The 21,356-nt window shown below is 50.9% G+C and overlaps 1 protein-coding gene across 4 annotated transcripts in view; it reads right to left on the reverse strand.

Moving 5' to 3' along the window:
• The window catches only part of LSP1 (lymphocyte specific protein 1), a 57,367-nt gene that overhangs the window by 23,268 nt on the left and 12,743 nt on the right, over positions 1 to 21,356 (reverse strand). Inside the window, exon 1 of one of the 4 annotated variants that reach the window (XM_029061581.2) lies at positions 11,548 to 11,670. The exons of the other annotated variants lie outside the window; for them this stretch is intronic. Within the exon in view, the coding sequence (XP_028917414.1) occupies positions 11,548 to 11,606 (59 nt within the window). The 5' untranslated portion in view covers positions 11,607 to 11,670. Of the gene's footprint in view, positions 1 to 11,547; positions 11,671 to 21,356 lie in introns of those variants that run through there. 4 annotated transcript variants of the gene reach the window in all.

The raw sequence follows: 21,356 nt of genomic DNA on the forward strand, positions 1-21,356 counted from the left end.
ACAGTCACACAGCTGACAAGTGGCAGAGCAGGGATTTGAACCCATGACCTCTGACTCCAAATCCCGTGCTCTTTCCACTGAGCCACGCTGCTTCTCTAAATCGAGTTGGACACAGTCCCTGTCCCACATGGGGCTCACGGTTTCAATCCCCATTTTCCAGATGAGGTCACTGAAGCCCAAAGAATTGAAATGACTTGCCCAAGGTCACACAGAGGGCAAGTGGTGGAGGCAGGATTAGAAGCCGGGTCCTTCGGACTGCCAGGTCCGTGGTCTATCCGCTAGGCCTCACTGCTCCTCCCCTCCTCTGCCCCACCAGGCTGGCTGGACCTCCCCTGACTCTCACCCATACATATCTGTCCCCTCACCCACACACACACACACTCCAGGCAGAATGGATCTCATTCATTTATTCATTCAGTCGTATTTATTGAGTGCCTACTGTGTGCAAAGCACTGTACTAAGCGCTTGGGAGAGTACATTGTAACAGGCACATTACTGCCCTCAATGAGCTCACAGTCTAGGAGACAGAAAATAATAAAAATAAATAGATAAATAGATTACAGATATGTACAGATCTATACATCTGTGCTGTGGGGATGGGAGGATGAACGAAGAAGCAAGTAAGAGCAGCACAGAAGGGAGTGGGAGAAGGGAGTGGGAGAAGAGGAGAGAAGGGCTTAGTCAGGGAAGGCTTCTTGGAGAAAATGGTCCTTCTACCCCTAACCTCATCCACACACACACACATCTGTCCTCTCACCCACCCACCCCTACCAGGCTGGCAGAATCGGTCTTTCCCCTGCCCCCACCCAAATGCATCTATCCCCTCACCCACACACATAATAATAATGATAATAATGGTGTTAATTAAGTTCTTACTATGTGGCAGGCACTGTACTGAGCACTTGGGTAGACACAAGCAAATCGGGTTTGACATGGTCCCACGTGGGGCTCACAGTCTCAATCCCCACCTTCCAGATGAGGTGACTGAGGCTCAGAGAAGTGAAATGACTTGCCCGAGGTCATACAGCAGACAAGTGGCGGAGCCGGGATCAGAACCCAAGACCTACTGACTCCCAGGCCCGGGCTCTACCCACTAGGCATACTGCATCTGCTTTACCCGCCAATCCTGGGCTGCAGGGGTGACTCCATGCCCAGGCTCCAACCCCCAACACTGGAGACTCCGAGGGAACCCGGGCGGGGCCCTCATGATGGGAAAAAAGTGATCGATCAATAATAATAATAATGTTGGTATTTATTAAGCGCTTACTACGTGCAGAACACTGTTCTAAAAGCTGGGGTACATAGAGGGTAATAAGGTTGTCCCATGTGAGGCTCACAGTTAATCTCCATTTTACAGATGAGGTAACTGAGGCACAGAGAAGTTAAGTGACTTGCCCACAGTCACACAGCTGACAAGTGGCAGAGCCGGGATTCGAACCCATCACCTCTGACTCCCAAGCCCGGGCTCTTTCCACTGAGCCACGCTGCTCAAGCCCCACTGCGGGTCCTGGGCCAGGATCCACTGCCAACCCGGTCCGCCTGGACAAGAGGGTGGCCAGAGGGGTGGATGAAGAGGAAAGGGCCAGAGACAGCATCCAGCGTCATGGCCCCCAGCCCCTCCCCCTATGAAGGACAGGCCCGAGGGTCCCACCATCCCCGGGGAGAAGCCGACAGACCGGTGGGTCTGGAGTCTTATCTGTCGGTCTGCAGAGGCAGAGGGGCCTGGATTGTGTCTCCTGCCTCCTGCCAAAAGCCCCCAGCCTCCGGCCTCTGGGAGACTTCTCCCAGAGCCAAAGAGTTAGTCTTCCCCCTGGAACCGGGGATGGTCTTCCCTTCTAGACTGTAAATTCGTCTCTAGACTGTAAGTTCACTGTGGGGGAAGCAGCGTGGCTCAGTGGAAAAGAGCCTGGGCTTCAGATTCAGAGGTCATGAGTTTGACTCCCAGCTCTGCCACTTGTCAGCTGTGTGACTGTGGGCAAGTCACTTAACTTCTCTGTGCCTCAGTTCCCTCATCTGTAAAATGGGGATTAACTGTGAGCTTCACGTGAGACAACCTGATTACCCTGTATCTCCCCCAGCGCTTAGAACAGTGCTCGGCACATAGTAAGCGCTTAACAAATACCAACCTTATTATTATGTCACTGGTTTTCATTGGGTTGTACTTTCCCAAGCACTTAGTACAGTGCTCTGCACACTGGAAGTGTTCAATAAATACGATTGAAATGCAATTGAATGAATCGGGGTCCCCACTACATCAACAACACTGGGGTCCTTGATCACCCCACGGTCTGCCCGGCCTAGACTCTGGTTCCGATAGCCACACCAAAGATACCTGCCCAGGAGGACTGAGTGCTTGACATGCCTCCTGGACCTTGCCCTCAACATGAGAACAGATAAGACAACCCCAATTCCCCTCTCCATCCCTGACTCTCCTCAGTGACCCAGCACAGACCTTCCAACACCTCTGACTCTCCCCTCTCCAACCCTAACTTTTCCCCCGTGGCCCAGCTCGGGCCATCCTATGGTTCTGACTCTCCCTCTCCATCCCTGACTCTCCCTAGTGACCCAGCAACAGACCATCCTATACCCCTGTTCTTCCCCAGTGAGCCAGCACAGATCATCCCACACCCCTGACTCTCCCACAGTGACCCAGGATAATAATAATAAAGGTATTTGTTAAGTGCTTACTATGTGCCAGGCACCGTACTAAGCCCTAGGGCAGTTACGAGCAAATCGGGTTGGACACGGTCCCTGTCCCATATGGGGCTCCCAGCCTCAATCTCCATTTTACAGACGAGGTAACTGAGGCCCAGAAAAATGAAGTGACTTGCCCTAGGTCACAGAGCAGGCAAATGGTGGATCTGGTATTAGAACCCATGACCTTCTGATTCCCAGGCTCATGTTCTATTCACTACACCATGCTGCTTCTTCATGGATCATCCTACACCCCTAACTCTCCCCTCTCCACCCCTGATTTTCCCCAGTAACCCAGCCCGGACCGTGCAAAACCCCTGACTGTACCCTCTCCATATCTGACTCTCCCCCAGTGACCCAGCATGGACCATCCCACACCCTGGACTCCCTCTCCATCCGCGACTGACCCCTGTGATCCAACACATACCATCTCAAATCCCTGACTCTCCCCCAGTGACCCAACACAGACCATCGACATTCCTGCCTCTCCTCTCTCCATCCCTGACTTTCCCCCTGTGACTCAGCAGGGACCATCCCAAAAATCCAGGGATGCCCCTCCCCCTCCCCCAGGGGATACCTCATTCCTAAGCCCCAGTCCTGACCCCTTCTACCTGGCCTCCTCCCTTTGTTCTTCCCCCTCCCAGCCCCTGACCACTTCTGTCCATATCTCTCTCCTGGACCCCCTCCAGTCTGGCTTCTGCCCCCTTCACTCCACTGAAAAAGCCCTCTGAAAGGTCACCAGTGATCTTCTGGCCAAATCCAATGGTCCCTACTCCATCCTAATCCTCCTCAACCTCTCAGCTGCCTTTGACACTGTTGACCATCCCTTTCTCTTCAGTAAGTTATCCAACCTTGGCTTCACTGACTCTGTCCTCTCCTGGTTCTCCTCTTATCTCTCTGGCCGCTCATTCTCAGTCTTCTTCATGGGGTCCTCCTCCCCCTCCCATCCCCTGAGGAACTGTCGGGGTTCCTCAATGGTCAGCTTTGGGTCCCCTTCTATTGTCCATCTACACTCACTCTCTTAGAGAACTCATTCGCTCCCACGGCTTCAACTATCATATTTATGTGGATGACACCCAAATCTATATCTTCTCCCCTGTTCTCTCTCCCTCCCTCAAGGCTCTCATCTCCTCCTGCCTTCAGGACATCTCTACTTGGATGTCCTCCCGCCACTTCAAACTCAACATGTCCCAAGACAGAGCTCCTTATCTTCCCTTCCAAACCCTGACCTCTCCCAAACTGTCCTGTCACGGTGGACGGCACAACCACCCTTCCCATCTCACAAGCCCACAACCTTGGTGTCATCCGCGACTCCGCTCTCTCATTCACCCCACACATCCAATCCATCACCAAATCCTGCGATCTCACCTTCACAACCGCCAAGATCCGCCCATTCCTCTCCATCCAAACCACTACCATGTTAGTAAAATCACTCATTGTGTTCCGACTGGATTACTGCATCAGCCTCCTTTCAGACCTCCCAACCTCCTTCCTCTCCCACTTCAGTCCAAATTTCATCCTGCTGCCAGGATTATCTTTCTACAGAAATGTTCAAGGCATGTCACCCCCTCCTCAAAAATCTCCAGTAGTTGTCTATCAACCTCCGTAACAAACAAAAACTCCTCACTATTGGCTTCAAAGCTCTCTATCACCTTCCCTCTTCTTACTTCATCTCCCTTCTCTCCTTCTACTTCCCAGTCTGCACACTCCTCTCCTCTAGTGCCGCTAACCTCCTCACTGGGAGGCCTCCTTCTCGCCTGTCTCGCCATCAACCCCTGGCCCACGTCCTACCTATGGCCTGGAACACCCTCCCTCCTCAAATCTGCCAAACAATCACTCTTCTCCCCTTCAAAGCCTTACTGTAGGCCCACCTTCTCCAAGAGGCTTTCCCAGACTAAGCCCCACTTTTCTTCATCTCCCACACCCTTCCCTGTCAACCTGACTTGCTCTCCCCGCCCCACAGTGCTTATGCCTATAAGTATATATCTATAATTCTACTTATTTATATTGATGCCTGTTTACTTGCATTGCTGTCTTTCTCTCTCCGCCTTCCCTTTACAGTGTGAGCCCATTCTGGGCAGGGATTGTCTCTATTGCTGTAATGTACTTTCCAAGCACTTAGTACAGTGCTCTGCACACAGGAAGCGCTCAATAAATATGATTGAATGAATGAATGAATGAGGAGCTTGAGGCCCTGAGGAGGTGGCAGGAGACCCTAACCCTGGGGCATGCCCCCTCACCTGCACTCCGATCTTTCCATCCCCCAAGCCCCTATCATGTACCTCCCTCTCCCATCTCATCCCTCCCTCACCTCCCGCCACTAACTCAATCAATCACTGGTATTTATTGAGTGCTTACTGTGCGCAAAGCATTCAGTCAGTCATATTTATTCAGCACTTGCTATGTGCAGAGCACTGTACTACGCTCTTGGGAGAGGACAATGCAACAATAAACAGACACATTCCCTGCCTATAATGAGCTTACAGTCTTGCGGGGAGACAGACAACAGTAAAAATAAATAAAATGACAGATGTGGACATAAAGCAAGTGGGGCTGGGAGGAGGAAAGAGCAAAGGGAACAAGTCAGGGAGTGGGAGATGAGGAAAAGTGGGGCTTAGGCTGGGAAAGCTTCTTGGAGGAGATGGGCCTTCAATAAGGCTTTGAAGTTGGGTCGAGTCATTGTCAGATTTGAGAAGGGAGGGCATTCCAGACCAGAGGCAGGACTTGGGCAAGGGGTTGGCAGGGAGATAGACCAAGATCAAGGTATAGTGAGAAGGTTGGCATCAGAGGAGCTAAGTGTACGGGCTGGGCTGGAGTAGGAGAGCAGCGAGGTGAGGTAGGAGGAGGCAAGCTGATGGAGGGCTTTAAAGCCGTTAGTAAGGAGTTTCTGTTTGATGCACAACTTGGATGGGCAACCACTGTACACACTCTGTATTCAATAAATACTATTGATTGGTTGACTGAACTACATAGCAGGAGCTGAAAAGGTACAGGGAGAGTGTTTTGGTAATAAACTTATTATAAGGTAGTAAGAGAGTAAACTTATTATCCCCCTCTAGACTGTAAGCTCGTTGTGGGCAGGGAATGTGTCTGTTTCCTCTTAAATTGTGCTCTCCCAAGCTCATTTAATAAGAAAATTGACAGTAAGCTGTCAATAAATATGATTGAATGAATAAGGATTGCCTGCCTGCTTCCCTCACATGGCAGGAAGTGAATGACCAAAATCACAGGAAGCAAGTATGGCCTGCTGGAAAGAGTCTGAGCCTGGGAGTCAGTGGACCTGAGTTATAATCCCCCATCTGCCACTTGTCTGCTATGTCACCTTGGACAAGTCACTTCCCTTCTTCAGGCCTCAGATACCTCATCACTAAATCCTGTCTGTCCCACTTTCACAACCGCTAAAATCTGCCCTTTCCTCTCCATCCAAACTGCTATCACGTTAGTACAATCACTCATCCTATCCCGCCTGGATTACTGCATCAACCTCCTTGCTGACCTCATGGCCTCCTGTCTCTCCGGACTCCAGTCCCTACTTTACTCTGCTGCCTGGATCATTTGTCTATAAAAACGTTCAGGACACATCACCTGGCTCCTCAAAAAACTCCAGTGATTGCCCATCAACCTCTTCAACAAACAAAAACTCCTCACCATTGGCTTTAAAGCTCTCCATTCCCTTGCCCCCTCCTACCTCACCTCGCTTCTCTCCTTCTCCATCCCGACCCAGACACTTCGTTCTTCTGATGCCGCTAACCTTCTCACTGTGCCTCAATCTCGTCTATCGCTGACCTCTCGCCCACATCCTGCTTCTGGCCTGGAAGGCCCTCCCTCCTCATATCCGACAATGACTCTTCCCCAACTTGCAAGGCTTATTGAAAGTACATCTCTTCCAAGAGGCCTTCCCAAACTAAGCCCCACTTTTCTCATCTCCCACTCCTTTTGCTCTTCCCCAATCCCTGCCCCACACCACTTACGTCCATATGTGTAATTTTATTTATTCGAAGTCATGTTTGTCTCCCCCACTCTAGACACTGGGGGCAGGGTTTCTATCTATTGTTGTATTGTCCTCTCCCAAGTGCTTAGTACAGTGCTCTGCACACTGTAAGCGCTCAATAAATATGATTGAATGTTCTACTTCTCAGAGAACTTACAGTCTAGACCCCGGGGAAGAGGCTTGCTTCCAGGAGAAGAGGGGGAAGCAGCTGTTTAGCTAGTCACAAAACCTTCAATATAGCAAAATAAAACAGTGTTTGCCTTTTCCACCCGCCAAAAACTCTAGCTCCCACGCAGCCTGCAGCTGTTTAGATAGTGTGGCCAAGTGGTTAGAGCACAGGCCTGCCGAGTCAGAAGGACCTGTATTCTAGTCCTGGCTCTGCCGCTTGTCTGCTGTGTGACCTGGCGCAAGTCACTTCCTTTCTCTGTGCCTCGGTTACCTCATCCGCAAAATGGGGATTGAGACTGTGAGCCCAACATGCTCTACCCCAGCGCTTAGAACAGTGCCTGGCACATAGTAAGCACTTAACCAATACCATAATTGTTATTATTAGTGGTAGTATATTGATTGACCAATTGATTGTTAGCTCTACAACAATCTGGCCCCTGTCAGACAAATAGTTGGGGGGCAGTGAACCCCTACCCATCGTAGCACAACTAAGCCCTTCAGACTTTCTGTGAGGTGATCCCTCGCCCCTGCCCCTGACCCCGACCCCGACCCCTGCTCTAGGACTCAGTGCATGACCCCAGGCACTCCCTGTGCAGCATATAAACTTTTTGAGGGCAGGGAATGTGTCCCTTATATTGTTCTATTGTACTCTCCCAAGCACTTAGTACAGTGCTCTGCAGAAGCTTAGTGGAAAGAGCACAGGCTTGGGTTCTAATCCCAGCTCTGCCACTTGTCTGCTGTGTGACCTTGTGAAAGCCACTTAACTTCTCTGTGCCTCAGTTACCTCATCTGTGAAATGGGGGTGAAGATTGTGAGATCCATGTGGGACAATGTGATTACTTTGTATCTACCCCAGCGCTTAGAACAGTGCTTGACACGTCTTAAGTGCTTAGCAAATACCATAATTGTTATTATTATAGTAAGCGCTCAACAAATATGATTGATTGCCAAAGTCTCTCTGCCTTAATAATAATAATAATTCATTTAATCATATTTATTAGGAGCTTACCATGTGCAGAGTACTGTACTAAGCATTTGGGAAAGTACAATAAATACAACAGTAAAAGTGAAAATCCCTGGCCACAATGAGCTCACAGTCTGTGGGGGGAGACAGACATCGATACAAATAAATAAAATGACAGAAATATACATATAATAATAATAATGTTGGTATTTGTTAAGCACTTACTATGTGCAGAGCACTGTTCTAAGCGCTGGGGTAGACACAGGGGAATCAGGTTGTCCCACATGGGGCTCACAGTCTTCATCCCCATTTTACAGATGAGGGAACTGAGGCACAGAGAAGTTAAGTGACTCGCCCACAGCCACACGGCTGACAAGTGGCAGAGCTGGGATTCGAACTCATGACCTCTGACTCCCAAGCCCGGGCTCTTTCCACTGAGCCATGCTGCTTCTACATAAGTGCAGTGGGGCTGGAAAGAGGGGGAAGAGCAAGAGAAGCAGCATGGCTCAGTGGCAAGAGCCTGGGCTTGGGAGTCAGAGTTCATGGGTTCAAATCCCTGCTCTGCCACTTGTCAGCTGTGGGACTGTGGGCAAATCACTTAACTTCTCTCTGCTTCAGTTCCCTCATCTGTAAAATGGGGATCAACGGTGAGTCTCACGTGGGACAACCTGATTACCAGTTGATTACAACTGCGCTTAGAACAGTGCTCTGCACATAGTAAGTGCTTAACAAATACCAACATTATTATTATTATTATTATTAAGTCAGGGTGACGCAGAAGGGAGTGGGAGATGAGAAAAGTGGGGCATAGTCTGGGAAGGCCTTTTGAAGGAGATATGCCTTCAATTAGGCTTTGAAGGGGGGGAGAGTCACTGTCTGTTGGATTTGAGGAGGGAGGACACTTACTATGTGCCAAGCACTGTTCTAAGCAGTGGGGTAGATACAAGGTAATCAGGTAAACAGGTTGGACACAGTTCCTGTCCCAAATAGGGCTCATAGTCTTGCTCTCCATTTTCCAGATGAGGTCACGGAGGCCCAGAGAACTGAAATTATTTGCCCAAGGTCACACAGCAGACATGTGGTGGAATCTGGATTAGAACTACAGTCCTTTGACTCCCAAGCCCCTGCTCTTTCCATTTGGCTGGTCATTCCAGTGTATTTATTGAGCACTTACCGTGTGCAGAGCACTGTACTAAACTCTTGGGAGAGTACATTGTAACAATAAGCAGACACATTCTCTGCCCACAACGAGCTGCCACGTTGCTTCCCAATTTAAATCCTTTATTTTCCCTTTGCCATTTCTGTCTTTCCCCATCAGCCAACCGGTCAATCAATCGTATTTACTGAGCACTTACTGTATGCAGAGCACCGTACTATTCATTCATTCATTCATTCAATCATATTTATTGAGCGCTTACTGTGTGCAGAGAACTGTACTAAGCTCACTGTACTAGGCGCTTGGAAGTGCACAAAGCGCTTAATACTGTGCTTTGCTCTCAGTAATCATTCAATAAAGACTGAATGAATGAACAGAGGTGGTAGAAAGGTTCCTTGCCAGTTTAGAGGATTGGAGGATCCCTCTGCTAATCTGCTAATAATGGTAATTATTATTATTAATCCTTTAGGCTTAAACTCCTCGAGAGCAGGCGTCACCCCCAGGCTCGTCCCCTTCAAAGGCCTTTGTCCCCCTTCCCCACCATCTGGGTCCCCCGCCCCCGCATCTGTGCCCCGGGTTTGAACTGAGCTAGGGCGGAAGCAGAACCAGAGATCAGAATGGGCAGACCAGAGGAGTTTCCTGCAATTCATTCATTCACTCACCGTACTTATTGAGCGCTTACTGTGTGCAGAGCACTGTACTAGGCCCTTGGGAAAGGACAGTACAGCAATAGAGACAATCCCTACCCACAACGAGCTCACAGTCTTTTACACACATACACACACGCACCCACACACTTTCACAAGCACACGTATCCACTTTCACACGTTCACTCCCACCCACACACATTCTGACACCCTGACCACTTCACGCAGTCCCACACAGTCCCCTCTGCTGATGAGAGCTCATGCACACACACACATAATCATACACACACTTTCACATGCACACATCCCCACCCACACTTTTACACGCACACACACACACACACAATCTCTCTCTGACACCCTGATCTGTACACGCAGTCACACACCCTTTCCAACACAGTCCCCCCTTGCTGATGAGCGCGCACACACACACAATCACATACACACAATCACCCCCACACACTTTCCCACGCACACACACACGCATTCTATCTCTGCCACCCCGACCTGTACACGAGTCCCACACCCACGCCGATACAGTCCTGCAGATGAGCGCGCACACACACACAAAATCACACACACACACTTTCACACGCACGCATCCACCCACACGCATTCTATCTCTGACACCCTGACCTGTTCACGCAGTCACACACCCTCGCCAACAGTCCCCCCCCCTTGCTGATGGGCACGCACACACACAAAATCACACACCCGCAATCACCCCCACACACGTTCACCCCCACACACCCACCCCCCACGCATTCTATCTCTGACACCCTGACCTGTACACGAAGTCACACCCCCTCGCCAATACAGGCCCCCCCGGCAGATGGGCGCGCGCACACACACAAAATCACACCCACACTTTCACACGCACACCCACCCACCCACACTCTCCGACACCCTGACCTGTATACGCAGTCCCACACCCTCGCCAACATAGTCCACCCGTTGAGCGCGCATATACACACACACACACGCACACAATCACACACACACCCAACCCACTCACACATATTCTGACACCGTGACCTGTACACGCAGCCCCACACCCTCGCCAACACAGTCCCCCCGCTGATGATCGCGCACACACACAATCACACAAAATCACACAATCCCACCCTTGATCCCCCCCCCACCCACACACCAACCCACACCCATACACACACAAACACACACACACACAACCCCAATCACTCATCTCCCCTTCCTCTGTCTTGTCCTGCACCTCCCCACCCCTCCCTGCTTTCCCCGGCGACCTGGGCCAGTCCTGCCGCCGCCCGCCGCCTGCGGTCGGAGAACAAAGGCGGAGAGCAGAAGCCGGACACTACCTCGTCCTTCGGTGGGAGAGGGGCCGGAGGTGGGGGTCCGGGGGGGACACGGATGAGTGATTGACCCTGGTCACCCCCACAGACGGCGGCAACTTTCCGGCGCTTAGAACGGTGCCGGGCACATAGTAGGCGCTTAACGAATGCCATCATCATCATTATTATTATAGAAATCCCCGCCCCCCGTCTTCAAGGGCCTGCTTTCGTGCCAATATAAATATCGATCTCGATTGATGCCCGCTGATTTAGGCTGCCGTCCGTCTCCCCCCTCCTCTCGACTGCGACCCCTTTGTGGGCAGGGACTGTCTCCCTCCCTTGCTGCAGTGTGCTTTCCCAAGCGCTTAGGACAGTGCTCTGCACACAGTCGGCCCTCGGCCTTTCGTTCGATCGCATTTATGGAGCGCTGGCCTCGTGCAGAGCACTGCCCTAAGCGCTCGGGAGAGGACGATCCGGCAGCAAAAGGAGGCAATCCCTGCCCAACAACGGGCCCGCAGTCCATACGGTGAGTGGATGAATGAACGATTGAATGAATGCCAGCCCCTCCGCGACCCCCGGGGAGGAACAAAGCCCCCCCACCCCCAACCCGTGACACCCACCGCAGCAGGTGCTCCAGACCCTGTTTGCTGGAACTCCGTCTCAGGACAGCGCTGGCCATCGCTGGATGGTCCCCGAGCGCTGCACAGTTCGCACTCCCCCTCCTCTTCCCTCCCTTTCCTTCCCCTCCCCCTTCCTTCTCCTCCCTTTTCCTCCGGGATCCCGCCCCCTCCGCCCCTCCCTGTCCGTCTCTGTCCGTCCGTCCCCCTAGGTCTCTGGGGGGGGTGGGCTTCCCCCGGGGGTCTCTCTGTCTCTGTGGGTCGGGTGTGGGTCTCCGGGCGGGGAGGCGTTTGGGTCTCTGGGGGTCTCTGTGGAGCTGGGAAGCTCTATGTCTCTGGGGGTGTCTCTGTTGGGCTGTGTCGTTCTGATGGGGTCCCTGAGGGTCTCTGGGGGTGTCTCTGTTGGGCTGTGTCTCTCTGATGGGTCCCTGAGGGTCTCTGGGGGTGTCTCTGTTGGGCTGTGTCTCTCTGATGGGTCCCTGAGGGTCTCTGGGGGTGTCTCTGTTGGGCTGTGTCCTCTGATGGGTCCCTGAGGGTCTCTGGGGGTGTCTCTGTTGGGCTGTGTCTCTCTGATGGGTCCCTGAGGGTCTCTGGGGGTGTCTCTGTTGGGCTGTGTCTCTCTGATGGGTCCCTGAGGGTCTCTGGGGGTGTCTCTGTTGGGCCGTGTCTCTCTGATGGGTCCCTGAGGGTCTCTGGGGGTGTCTCTGTTGGGCTGTGTCTCTCTGAGGCTGTCTCTGAGGGTCTCTGGCTGTGTCTCTCTGAGGGTGTGTGTGTCTCTGTATATGTCTCTGTTTGGCTGTGTCTCTGAGCGTCTCTGTGGGTATCTCTGCTTGGCTGTGTCTCTCTGAGTGCGTCTCTGTCGGTGTCTCTGTTTGTCTGTGTCTCTCTGAATGAGTCTCTGAGAGACTCTGTGGGTGTCTCTGCTTGGCTGTGTCTCTCTGAATGTCTCTGAAGGTCTCTGTGGGTGTCTCTGCTTGGCTGTGTCTCTCTGAATGCGTCTCTGTGGGTGTCTCTGCTTGGCTGTGTCTCTCTGAATGTGTCTCTGAACGTCTCTGTGGGTGTCTCTGGCTGTGTCTCTCTCTCTATGTCTCTGAGCGTCTCTATGGGTGTATCTGGCTGTGTCTCTCTGAAGGTGTCTCTGGGCGTTTCTGTGGGCTTCTCTGTTTGACTGTGTCTCTCTCAATGTGGCCCTGGGGGTATCTGGGTGTGTGTCTCTCTGCCTGTCTCTCTGAGTGTGTGTGTGTGTCTCTGTTTGGCTGGGTCTCTGGGTGTCCTTGAGGGTCTCTGCGTGGGTGTGTCCCTCCGAATATGTCTCTGAGTGTCTCTGTGTGGTTGTGTCTCTTTGTATGTTTCTGAGGGTCTCTGTGTGAGTGTCTCTTTATGACTGGGTCTCTCCTTTTATGTCTCCGAGTGTCCCTATACGTGTCTCTGAATATCTCTGCGTGTGTCTGTCTCTGAATGTCTCTGCGCGTGTATCTCTATGGAGATATGTTTCTCGGTATCTGTGTCTCTCTCTGGTTGGGTGTCACTTTATATCTCCGACTACCCTGCGTGGGTGTCTCTGAGTGGTCGTATCTCTCTGTACGTCTCTGAGTGTCTCTGTGCGTGGGTCTCTGAGCGATCGTGTCTCCCCGTGGCTGTCTCTGCGAGGAGATCTCTGTACTTCCCTGCTCGAATGTGTGTCTCAGCCTTTCTCCCTCTGCCTCGGTTTCTATGTGTGTCTCTCCCCCCTTCTCTCTCTCTGTCTCTGCGTGTGTCTCTCCCCGCAGAAAGTTCAGCTTCTGGTTCCTTTTGTTTCCCCAGCTCCTTCTCCGCCCCCCATCCCTTCCACCTCTACTTCCTCCTCCCCCTCCCCCTCCCCTGCTCCTCCTCCTCCTCCCCCTCCTCCTCCTTCCCCTCTTCCCCAGACCAGGGAAAATGTCAGGGAGAAATCTCTGAGCCTACCAGCTTTGTGGCTGCAGAGAAGGAAAACCCACTCCAGGACCTTGGGATTTCTCCCCCATCCTCCTCTCTCCCCCTTCCCTCTCTCCTCCCTCCTTTTCTCCTCCCCCCTCTCCTTTTCTCTGTTTTTTTTATCTCCCTGTCCCTTTTCTTTCTCCGATTTCATCATTCCCCTCTTTCCCTCTTCTCCCTCCCATCCTGTCCTCCCCCTGTCTCTGTCTCTGTCTCTGTCTCTACCCACCTCCCTGTTTCCGCCTCCATTTTTCCTTTGTTTTCCTTCCCTGTCCCCTGGGGGCCCTCCGGCTTTCTCCGGGTGAATCCCGGGACCGGGGAGGTGTTGGGAAGGGGAGGGGGAGTCAGGGAGACCAGCTGGTCGAGGGGTAGGAGGGTGGGGGGCTCAAGACAGAGGGGGCCGGGATGGCCAGGCTGGGTTAGGCCCCAGAGGAGAGGGGTTTGGAAAAGCTGGTGCTACGAGCTGATTTTCCTCCCTAGGGGCTGCCCTGTTGCCCCCCACCCCCCCCCCCACACAGCAGAGAGACAGTCGCCCCCCCCAAACGTGGGGTCGACAAGAAGACCCCCTACCCACTCCCTCCCCCTCCCATCTGTCTCTTCTGAGCCCAGGGGACCAGCTGAGCTCCTGCTTACCATGTATACATCCTTGGGAGTGCATGTGAGTGTGCATGTGTATGAGTGCACCTCTGTACATGTGAGTGTACATGTGTGCATGTGTGTGAGGGGGTGGACTCCCCCCCAGTTCCCAGCTCAAAGAATTCCCCTAAATAGTAATCTAAAGGGCTAAGCAGTTATGTCCAAATCCATCATTTATTTGTGCAATAATAATAATGGTGGTATTTTTTAAGTGCTTACTTTGTGCCAAGCACTGTTCTAAGTGCTGGGGTAGTTACAAGGTAATCAGGTTGTCCCACGTGGGGCTCACAGTCTTAATCCCTATTTTACCGATGAGGTCACTGAGGCACACAGAAGTGAAGTGCCTTGCCCAAAGTCGCAGGGCTGACAAGTGGGAGAGTCGGGATTAGAACCCATGACCTTTGACTCCCAAAGGTCTTTCCTTTGACCTTTAACTCTTTCATGACCTTTGACTCTTTCCATTAAGCCATATTAACGGGTGCCTCCCCCTCTAGACTGTAAACTCTCTGGGGGCAGTCTTCCAACTATGTTGTACTGTCTTCTCTCCAGCACTTAGTACAGTGCTCTGCACACAGTAAGTGCTTAATAGATACGATTGATTGACTAAAGACACTCTTCCAGCCTCAGGACTGGACGGACCATTCGCTCCCCCCACCACTTACCTAAAGGGGAAACTGAGTCCAGTAAGGAAGGGAACAGTGTGGGTGCTGATGCCAAAGCTCAGTACGCCTGTCACCCCGAAGGCTGGAGGGAGAAGATGTCACCCTACCTGGTGGGTGTGTCGGGTCTCCCCTTTCCCAAGTGGAGAACCCCTCCCCAACTCCCCCCTCCCCCCAGCTCTCATGCATTCAATCATATTTATTGAGCATATTTACTGTATGTAGAGCATTGTACTAAGCGCTTGGAAAGTGCAGTACAGCAATAAAGAGAGGAGATCTGTGCCCACAAGGGGCTTACAGTCTAGAGGAGGGAAAATAACGATTATGGTATTTATTAAGTGCTTACTATGTGCCGAGCACTGTTTTAAGCACTGGGGTAGACACAAGGTAATTAGGTTGTCCCCCGTGGGGCTCACAGTCTTAATCCCCATTTTACAGATGAGGTAACTAGGCACAGAGAAGTGAAGTGGCTTGCCTTGGGTCACAAAGCAGACAAGTCGGAATTAGAACCCAAGTCCTCTGACTCCCAAGCCCGTGTTCTTTCCACTAAGCCACACTGAGATCCTCTCCCCACCATATATGTGGGTTCTCTTCAGACAGCACGTCCCAGCTCCCACTCACTGCTTCTCTCAATTATGCCAGACTCTCGGCTCTCCCCACTTTGACCCTGATAATAATAATAATAATAATAACTGTGGAGTTTGCGAAGCGCTTACTATGTGCCAGGCACTGTTCTAAATGCTCCGGTAGATACAAGATAATCAGGTTGGGCAGAGTCCGTCTCCCACGTGGGGCTCACAGTCACAATCCCCATTTTACACCCCATTTTACAGAGGAGGTATGAAAGTGGGACATTCTGGGAAAGGTGTGTCCATGGAGTCACTATGGGTTGGAAACAACTCGACAGCATAAGACAAGACAACTGAGGCCCAGAGAAGTAAAGTGACTCGACTAAGATCACACAGTAGACAAGTGGCTGAGACAGGATTAGAACCCAAATCCTTCTGATTCCCGGGTCCAGGCTCTATCCACAACGCGATGCTGTTTCTCCACTCAGGCTGTCCCAACTCCTACCTAAAGTTTCCTCCCCCTACCGCAGATTTGCCAGTCCACAATCCTCTCCAACTGCAAATCCTTCCTACCCCAGGAAGCCTTCCCTGATTAATGCCCAGCAGCCCAAATCCCATCTGCAGGGAGGCTGCACTCAGCGCATAAGAATTATTATTTTTTTAATTGTCTTTGTTAAGCGCTTACTGTGTGCCAGGCACTATATAAAGTGCTGGGATAGATATAAGCTAACAGATTGGACACAGTCCCTGTCCCATATGGAGCTCCCAGTCTTAATCCCCATTTTACAGATGAGGAAACTGAGGCACAGAGAAGTGAAGTGACTTGCCCCAGGTCACACAGCAGACAAGCGGTGGAGCAGCTGGGATTAGAATCAAGATCCTTCTGACTCCCAGGCCCTTGCTCTATTTACTACTACTAATAATGTTGGTATTTGTTAAGCGCTTACTATGTACTGAGCACTGTTCTAAGCGCTGGGGTGGATACAGGGTAATCAGATTGTCCCATGTGAGGCTCAAAGTCTTAATCCCCATTTTACAGATGAGGTAACTGAAGCATGGAGAAGTTGTGACTTGCCCAAAGTCACACAGCTGACAGGTGGTGGAGCCGAGATTAGAACCCATGACCTCTGACTCCTAAACCCGTGCTTTTTCCACTGAGCCCCGCTGCTTTTCATATTAGGTCACAATGCTCCTCATTTAGTACCTATCCTCAGGACTTCAGAACAGACGGCTATTTGTAGCTCAATTATTTATTGAGCTATTTCACCCTGACGTGATAGAGAAGCAGGGTGTGGCCTAGTAGAAAGAGCCCAGGCCTGGAAATCGGAACATGGGTTCTAATCTCAGCTTCACCACTTATAAACTGTAAAACCTTGGGCAAACACTTCGATTCTCTGTGCCTCCGTCTCATCTGCACAATGGAGGTTCAACAGCAGTGCGGCTAGGGAAGCAGCGCAGCTCAGTGGAAAGAGCCTGGACTTCGGAGTCAGAGGTCATGGGTTCGACTCCTGGCTCTGCCACTTGTCAGCTGTGTGACTGTGGGCGAGTCACTTCACTTCTCTGTGCCTCAATTACCTCATCTGTAAAATGGGGATTAAGACTGTGAGCCCCATGTGGGACAACCTGATTACCCTGTATCTACCCCAGTGCTTAGAACTGGGTTCGGCACATAGTAAGCGCTTAACAAATACCGTCATTATTATTACTGGCACATAGTAAGTGCTTAACAGATGCCACAATTATTATTATTAGCAGGATCTGCATAGGCTAGGTCCTGAAGGGAGAGTGGACAGCTGGGCCCATTATGGAGCATGGCAAAGACATTCATTCATTCAATAGTATTTATTGAGCGCTTACTATGTGCAGAGCACTGTACTAAGCACTTGGAACGTACAAATTGGTAACAGATAGAGACAGTCCCTGCCCTCTGACCAGCTTACAGTCTAATCGGGGACATTGTCAGGGCTGACCGGAGTCCAGGAGGAATGGCTTCACCCCCACATTCGGGACCGGGGGACACTAGTCGCCTTGGCGCCCTTGGACTGGGTGTCCCCCTCACCCCCCCAGATGATGAATTTCTAGAATGCAGGGAAGAGGGCAGGGCCGCAGGCTCAGCTGTCCTGGGGGCCAGCCTGGGGGTGCCTGGATGGGGTGGGGTGGGGTGGGGGCTAGGGAACAGATAACAGGCAACTGCAACCCAAGCCACCCTCTGAGCCACCCGGGGGTGGGGGGTGGCCGGCGGCTGTTGCTTCCTTCCCCAAAGACTGACCCTTCGGTGATCACTGTGGGGATTATTACTGGACCAAGGAGGAGCTGGAGGACCCCCAGGAGAGACGCAGGTTTGACCCTCTGGACCCAAAGTCCAGAACACCCTTGCAGATAAGGACAGCACCTTTAATTATTATCATTAATTACTGTGGTTATTCTTTCGTTCATTCAATCGTATTTATCTTACTGTGTGCAGAGCACTGTACTAAATGCTTGGGAGAGGGCGATATAACAATAAACAGACACATTCCCTGCCCACAGTGAGCTTACAGTCTAGAGGGGGCGACAGACATTAATACAAATAAATGAATTACAGATATGGACGTAAGTGTAAGTGCTTACTATGTGCCAGGCACTGTATTAAGAGCTGGGGTAGATACAAGCTAATTGTCCGCCTCCCACATGCTTGTTGTGGGCAGGAAATGTGTCTGTTAATTGTTCTATTGTACTCTCCCAAGTGCTTAGTAGAGTGCTCTGCATACAGTAAGCACTCAATAAATACGATTGAATGAATGAATGAATCAAGGGAGGAGGATTTAATGCCCATTTTGCAAATGAGGTAACTGAGGCACAAAGAAGTGAAGTTCCTTGCCTGAGGTCACACAGCAGAATGTAGTGCTGGAATTAAACCTAGGTTCTCTGACTCCCAAATCTAAGCTCTTTCCACTAGGCCATGCTGCTAAATGAAGTGACTGCCCCAGGTCACACAACAGACAAGCGGAGAAGCTGGAATTAGAAACCAGGTCCTTCTGATTCCCAGGCCCCTGCTCTATCCACTAGGTCACAAGGCTACTATACGCTGCTGCTTCCCAAGGAATAACAGCAAAGAGGCAAGGCACTGTCAGGGTTAATGGTCACAGAAGCACACGTATGCACACAGTCATAAATGGACTATGGAGAGCAGTATGGTCTAGTGGATAGATCCCAGGCCTGGGGGACAGAAGGACCTGGGTTCTAATCCCGCTCCACCATTTGTCTGTTGTGTGACGAGCCACTTCACTTCTCTGGGCCTTAGTTACTTCATCTGAAAAGTGGGGATTAAGACTGTGAGCCCTCTGTGGGACAGGGACTGTGTCCAACCTGATTAGCTTGGATCTACCCCAGCACTTAGAATAGTGCTTGACACATAATAATAATAAAAGTATTAATGGCTTTTGTTAAGCACTTATTATGTTCCAGGCACTGTATTAAGCACTGGGGTGGTAACAAGCAAATCGGGTTGGACACAGTCCCTCCCCGCAGAGAGCTCACAGTCTCCAACCCCATTTTACAGATGAGGGAACTGAGGCCCAGAGAAGTGAAGTGACTTGCCCCAAGGTCACACAGCAGACAAGGGGCAGAGTCGGGTTTAGAACCCATGACCTTCTGAATCCCAGGCCTGGGCTCTATCCCCTAAGCCATGCTTCTCTAGTAAATATTAAACAAATAGTAAGCACATAACAAATGCTATTATTAGTGTTATTATTATCTCCCTCTCCTTAGGGCTGTGAGCCCTATGTGGGACAGGGACTGTGTCTGACTTGATTATCTTGTATCTCATCCTAGTGTAATTCACAAGGCTTGGTACATTTTGTCTACTAACTGTATTGTAGTAATAATGATGGTATTTGTTAAGCGTGGCTCAATGGAAAGAGCCTGGGCTTGGGAGTCAGAGTTCATGGGTTTGAATCCCGACTCTGCCACTTGCCAGCTGTGTGACTGTGGGCAAGTCATAGAGAAGCAGCGTGGCTCAGTGGAAAGAGCACGGGCTTTGGAGTCAGAGGTCATGAGTTCGAATCCCAGCTCTGCCACTTGTCAGCTGTGTGACTGTGGGCAAGTCACTTAACTTCTCTGTGCCTGTTACCTCATCTGTGAAAATGGGGATTAAAAAAAATGAGAGCCCCACATGGGACAACCTGATTCCCCTATGTCTACCCCAGCACTTAGAACAGTGCTCTGCACATAGTAAGCGCTTAACAAATACCAACATTATTACTTAACTTCTCAGTGCCTCAGTTCCCTCATCTGTAAAATGGGGATTAACTGTGAGCCTCACGTGGGACAACCTGATTACCCTGTGTCTACCCCAGTGCTTAGAACAGAGCTCTGCACATAGTAAGCGCTTAACAAATACCAACATTATTATTATTATTAAGCACTTATGTGCCAAGCACTGTTCTAAGCTCTGGGGTAGATACAAGGTAATCAAGTTGTCCCACGTGGGGCTCACAGTCTTAATCCCCATTTTACAGATGAGGGAACTGAGGCAAAGAGAAGTGTAGTGATTTGCCCAAGGTCACAGCAGACAAGTGGTGGAGGCAGGATTAGAACCTACATCCTCTGACTCCCAAGCCCGTGTTCCTGCCACTAAGCCATGCTGCTTCTCTATTGTACCCACCCTGGAGCGTAGTAAAGTGCTCGGGACACAGTAGGCTATGAGCTCCTTGTAGACAGAAATGGTGTCTATCAATTCTGTTGACCTCTCCCAAGTGTTTAGAACAGTACTCTGCACACAGTAGACTGTGAGCTCCTGACAAGCAGGGATAATGTCTGGTAACTCTATTTTCCTCTCTCAAGCGCTTAGTATAGTGCTCTGCACATAGCCAGAGCTCAGTAAATACCACTGATGGGTTGATAGCAAGCCCTTAACAAATAGCCCTATTAAAGACCCACATACACACACTCACAAACACAAACATGCACAGTCCCCGTTTTTGCATTCGGAATTTCTCAGCTTGAAGCTCTCGATAGGGATCTCACCTCACCTCCTCCCCCTACTCCCTTCGCCCCCTCCCCCACCTCCCTCCCCCTGCCCCTTCCCAAGACAAGAGATTGGATCCTGGAGCTTTCCTTATTTTATCCTATTGTTCCAAAGATATCTTGCCCCCCGGCTTTAAGCCTCCTCCCAGATTCTAGATTCTGAAGTTTGCTTTGGGCAAAACAGAGAGTTAAATTAACCTCAGGCCATGGGAGTGGAGGAGTAAAGGGTCATTCATTCGTTCAATCGTATTTATTGAGCACTTACTCTGTTAGGAGCACCCAACTAAGCTCTTGGGAGAGGACAATAGAACAATAAACGGAAACATTCCAGGCCCACTAGGAGCTACCAGTCTAGAGGGGGAGACGGACATTAATATCAGTGAATAAATGACAGACATGGACATAAATGGTGTAGGGGTGGGAGGAGGGATGAATAAAGGGGACAAGTCAGGGCGATGCAGAAGAGAGTGGGAGAAGAGGAAAGGAGGGCACAGTCAGGGAGGGCCTCTTGGAGGAGATGGGCCTTCATTAAGGCTTTGAGGTGGGGGAGAATCACAGTCTGTCTAATATGAGGAGGGAGGGCTTTCCAGGCCAGAGGCAGGTTGTGGACAAGAGGTCAGTGGTGAGATAGATGACCGTTAGCGTTAGAGGAGCAAAGTGTGCGGGCTGGGTTGGAGTAGCAGAGTCAAAGGGGAGTGTAAGGTGGGCAACAGACCCCCTTTCCTCCCTGTCCCCCTCTCCCCCTACCATGCACATACACTGTGGGAAAAACCCACTGCCCAGGGTCAGAAACACTTCATACCAGACAACTGGACCAAAGCAGAATAACTTTGGGGAAAGAGCCTGGGCCTGGGAGTCAGAGGACCTGGGTTCTAATCCTCTACCCTGTAAACCCGTTATGGGCAAGAGATGTATCTGTTTATTGTTCTATTGTACTCTCCCAAGCTCTTAGTACAGTGCTCTGCACACAGTAAGTGCTCAATAAGTA

The sequence above is a fragment of the Ornithorhynchus anatinus genome, chromosome 3 (genome assembly GCF_004115215.2).
Source record: "Ornithorhynchus anatinus isolate Pmale09 chromosome 3, mOrnAna1.pri.v4, whole genome shotgun sequence".
In the NCBI taxonomy this organism is placed as follows: Eukaryota; Metazoa; Chordata; class Mammalia; order Monotremata; family Ornithorhynchidae; genus Ornithorhynchus; species Ornithorhynchus anatinus.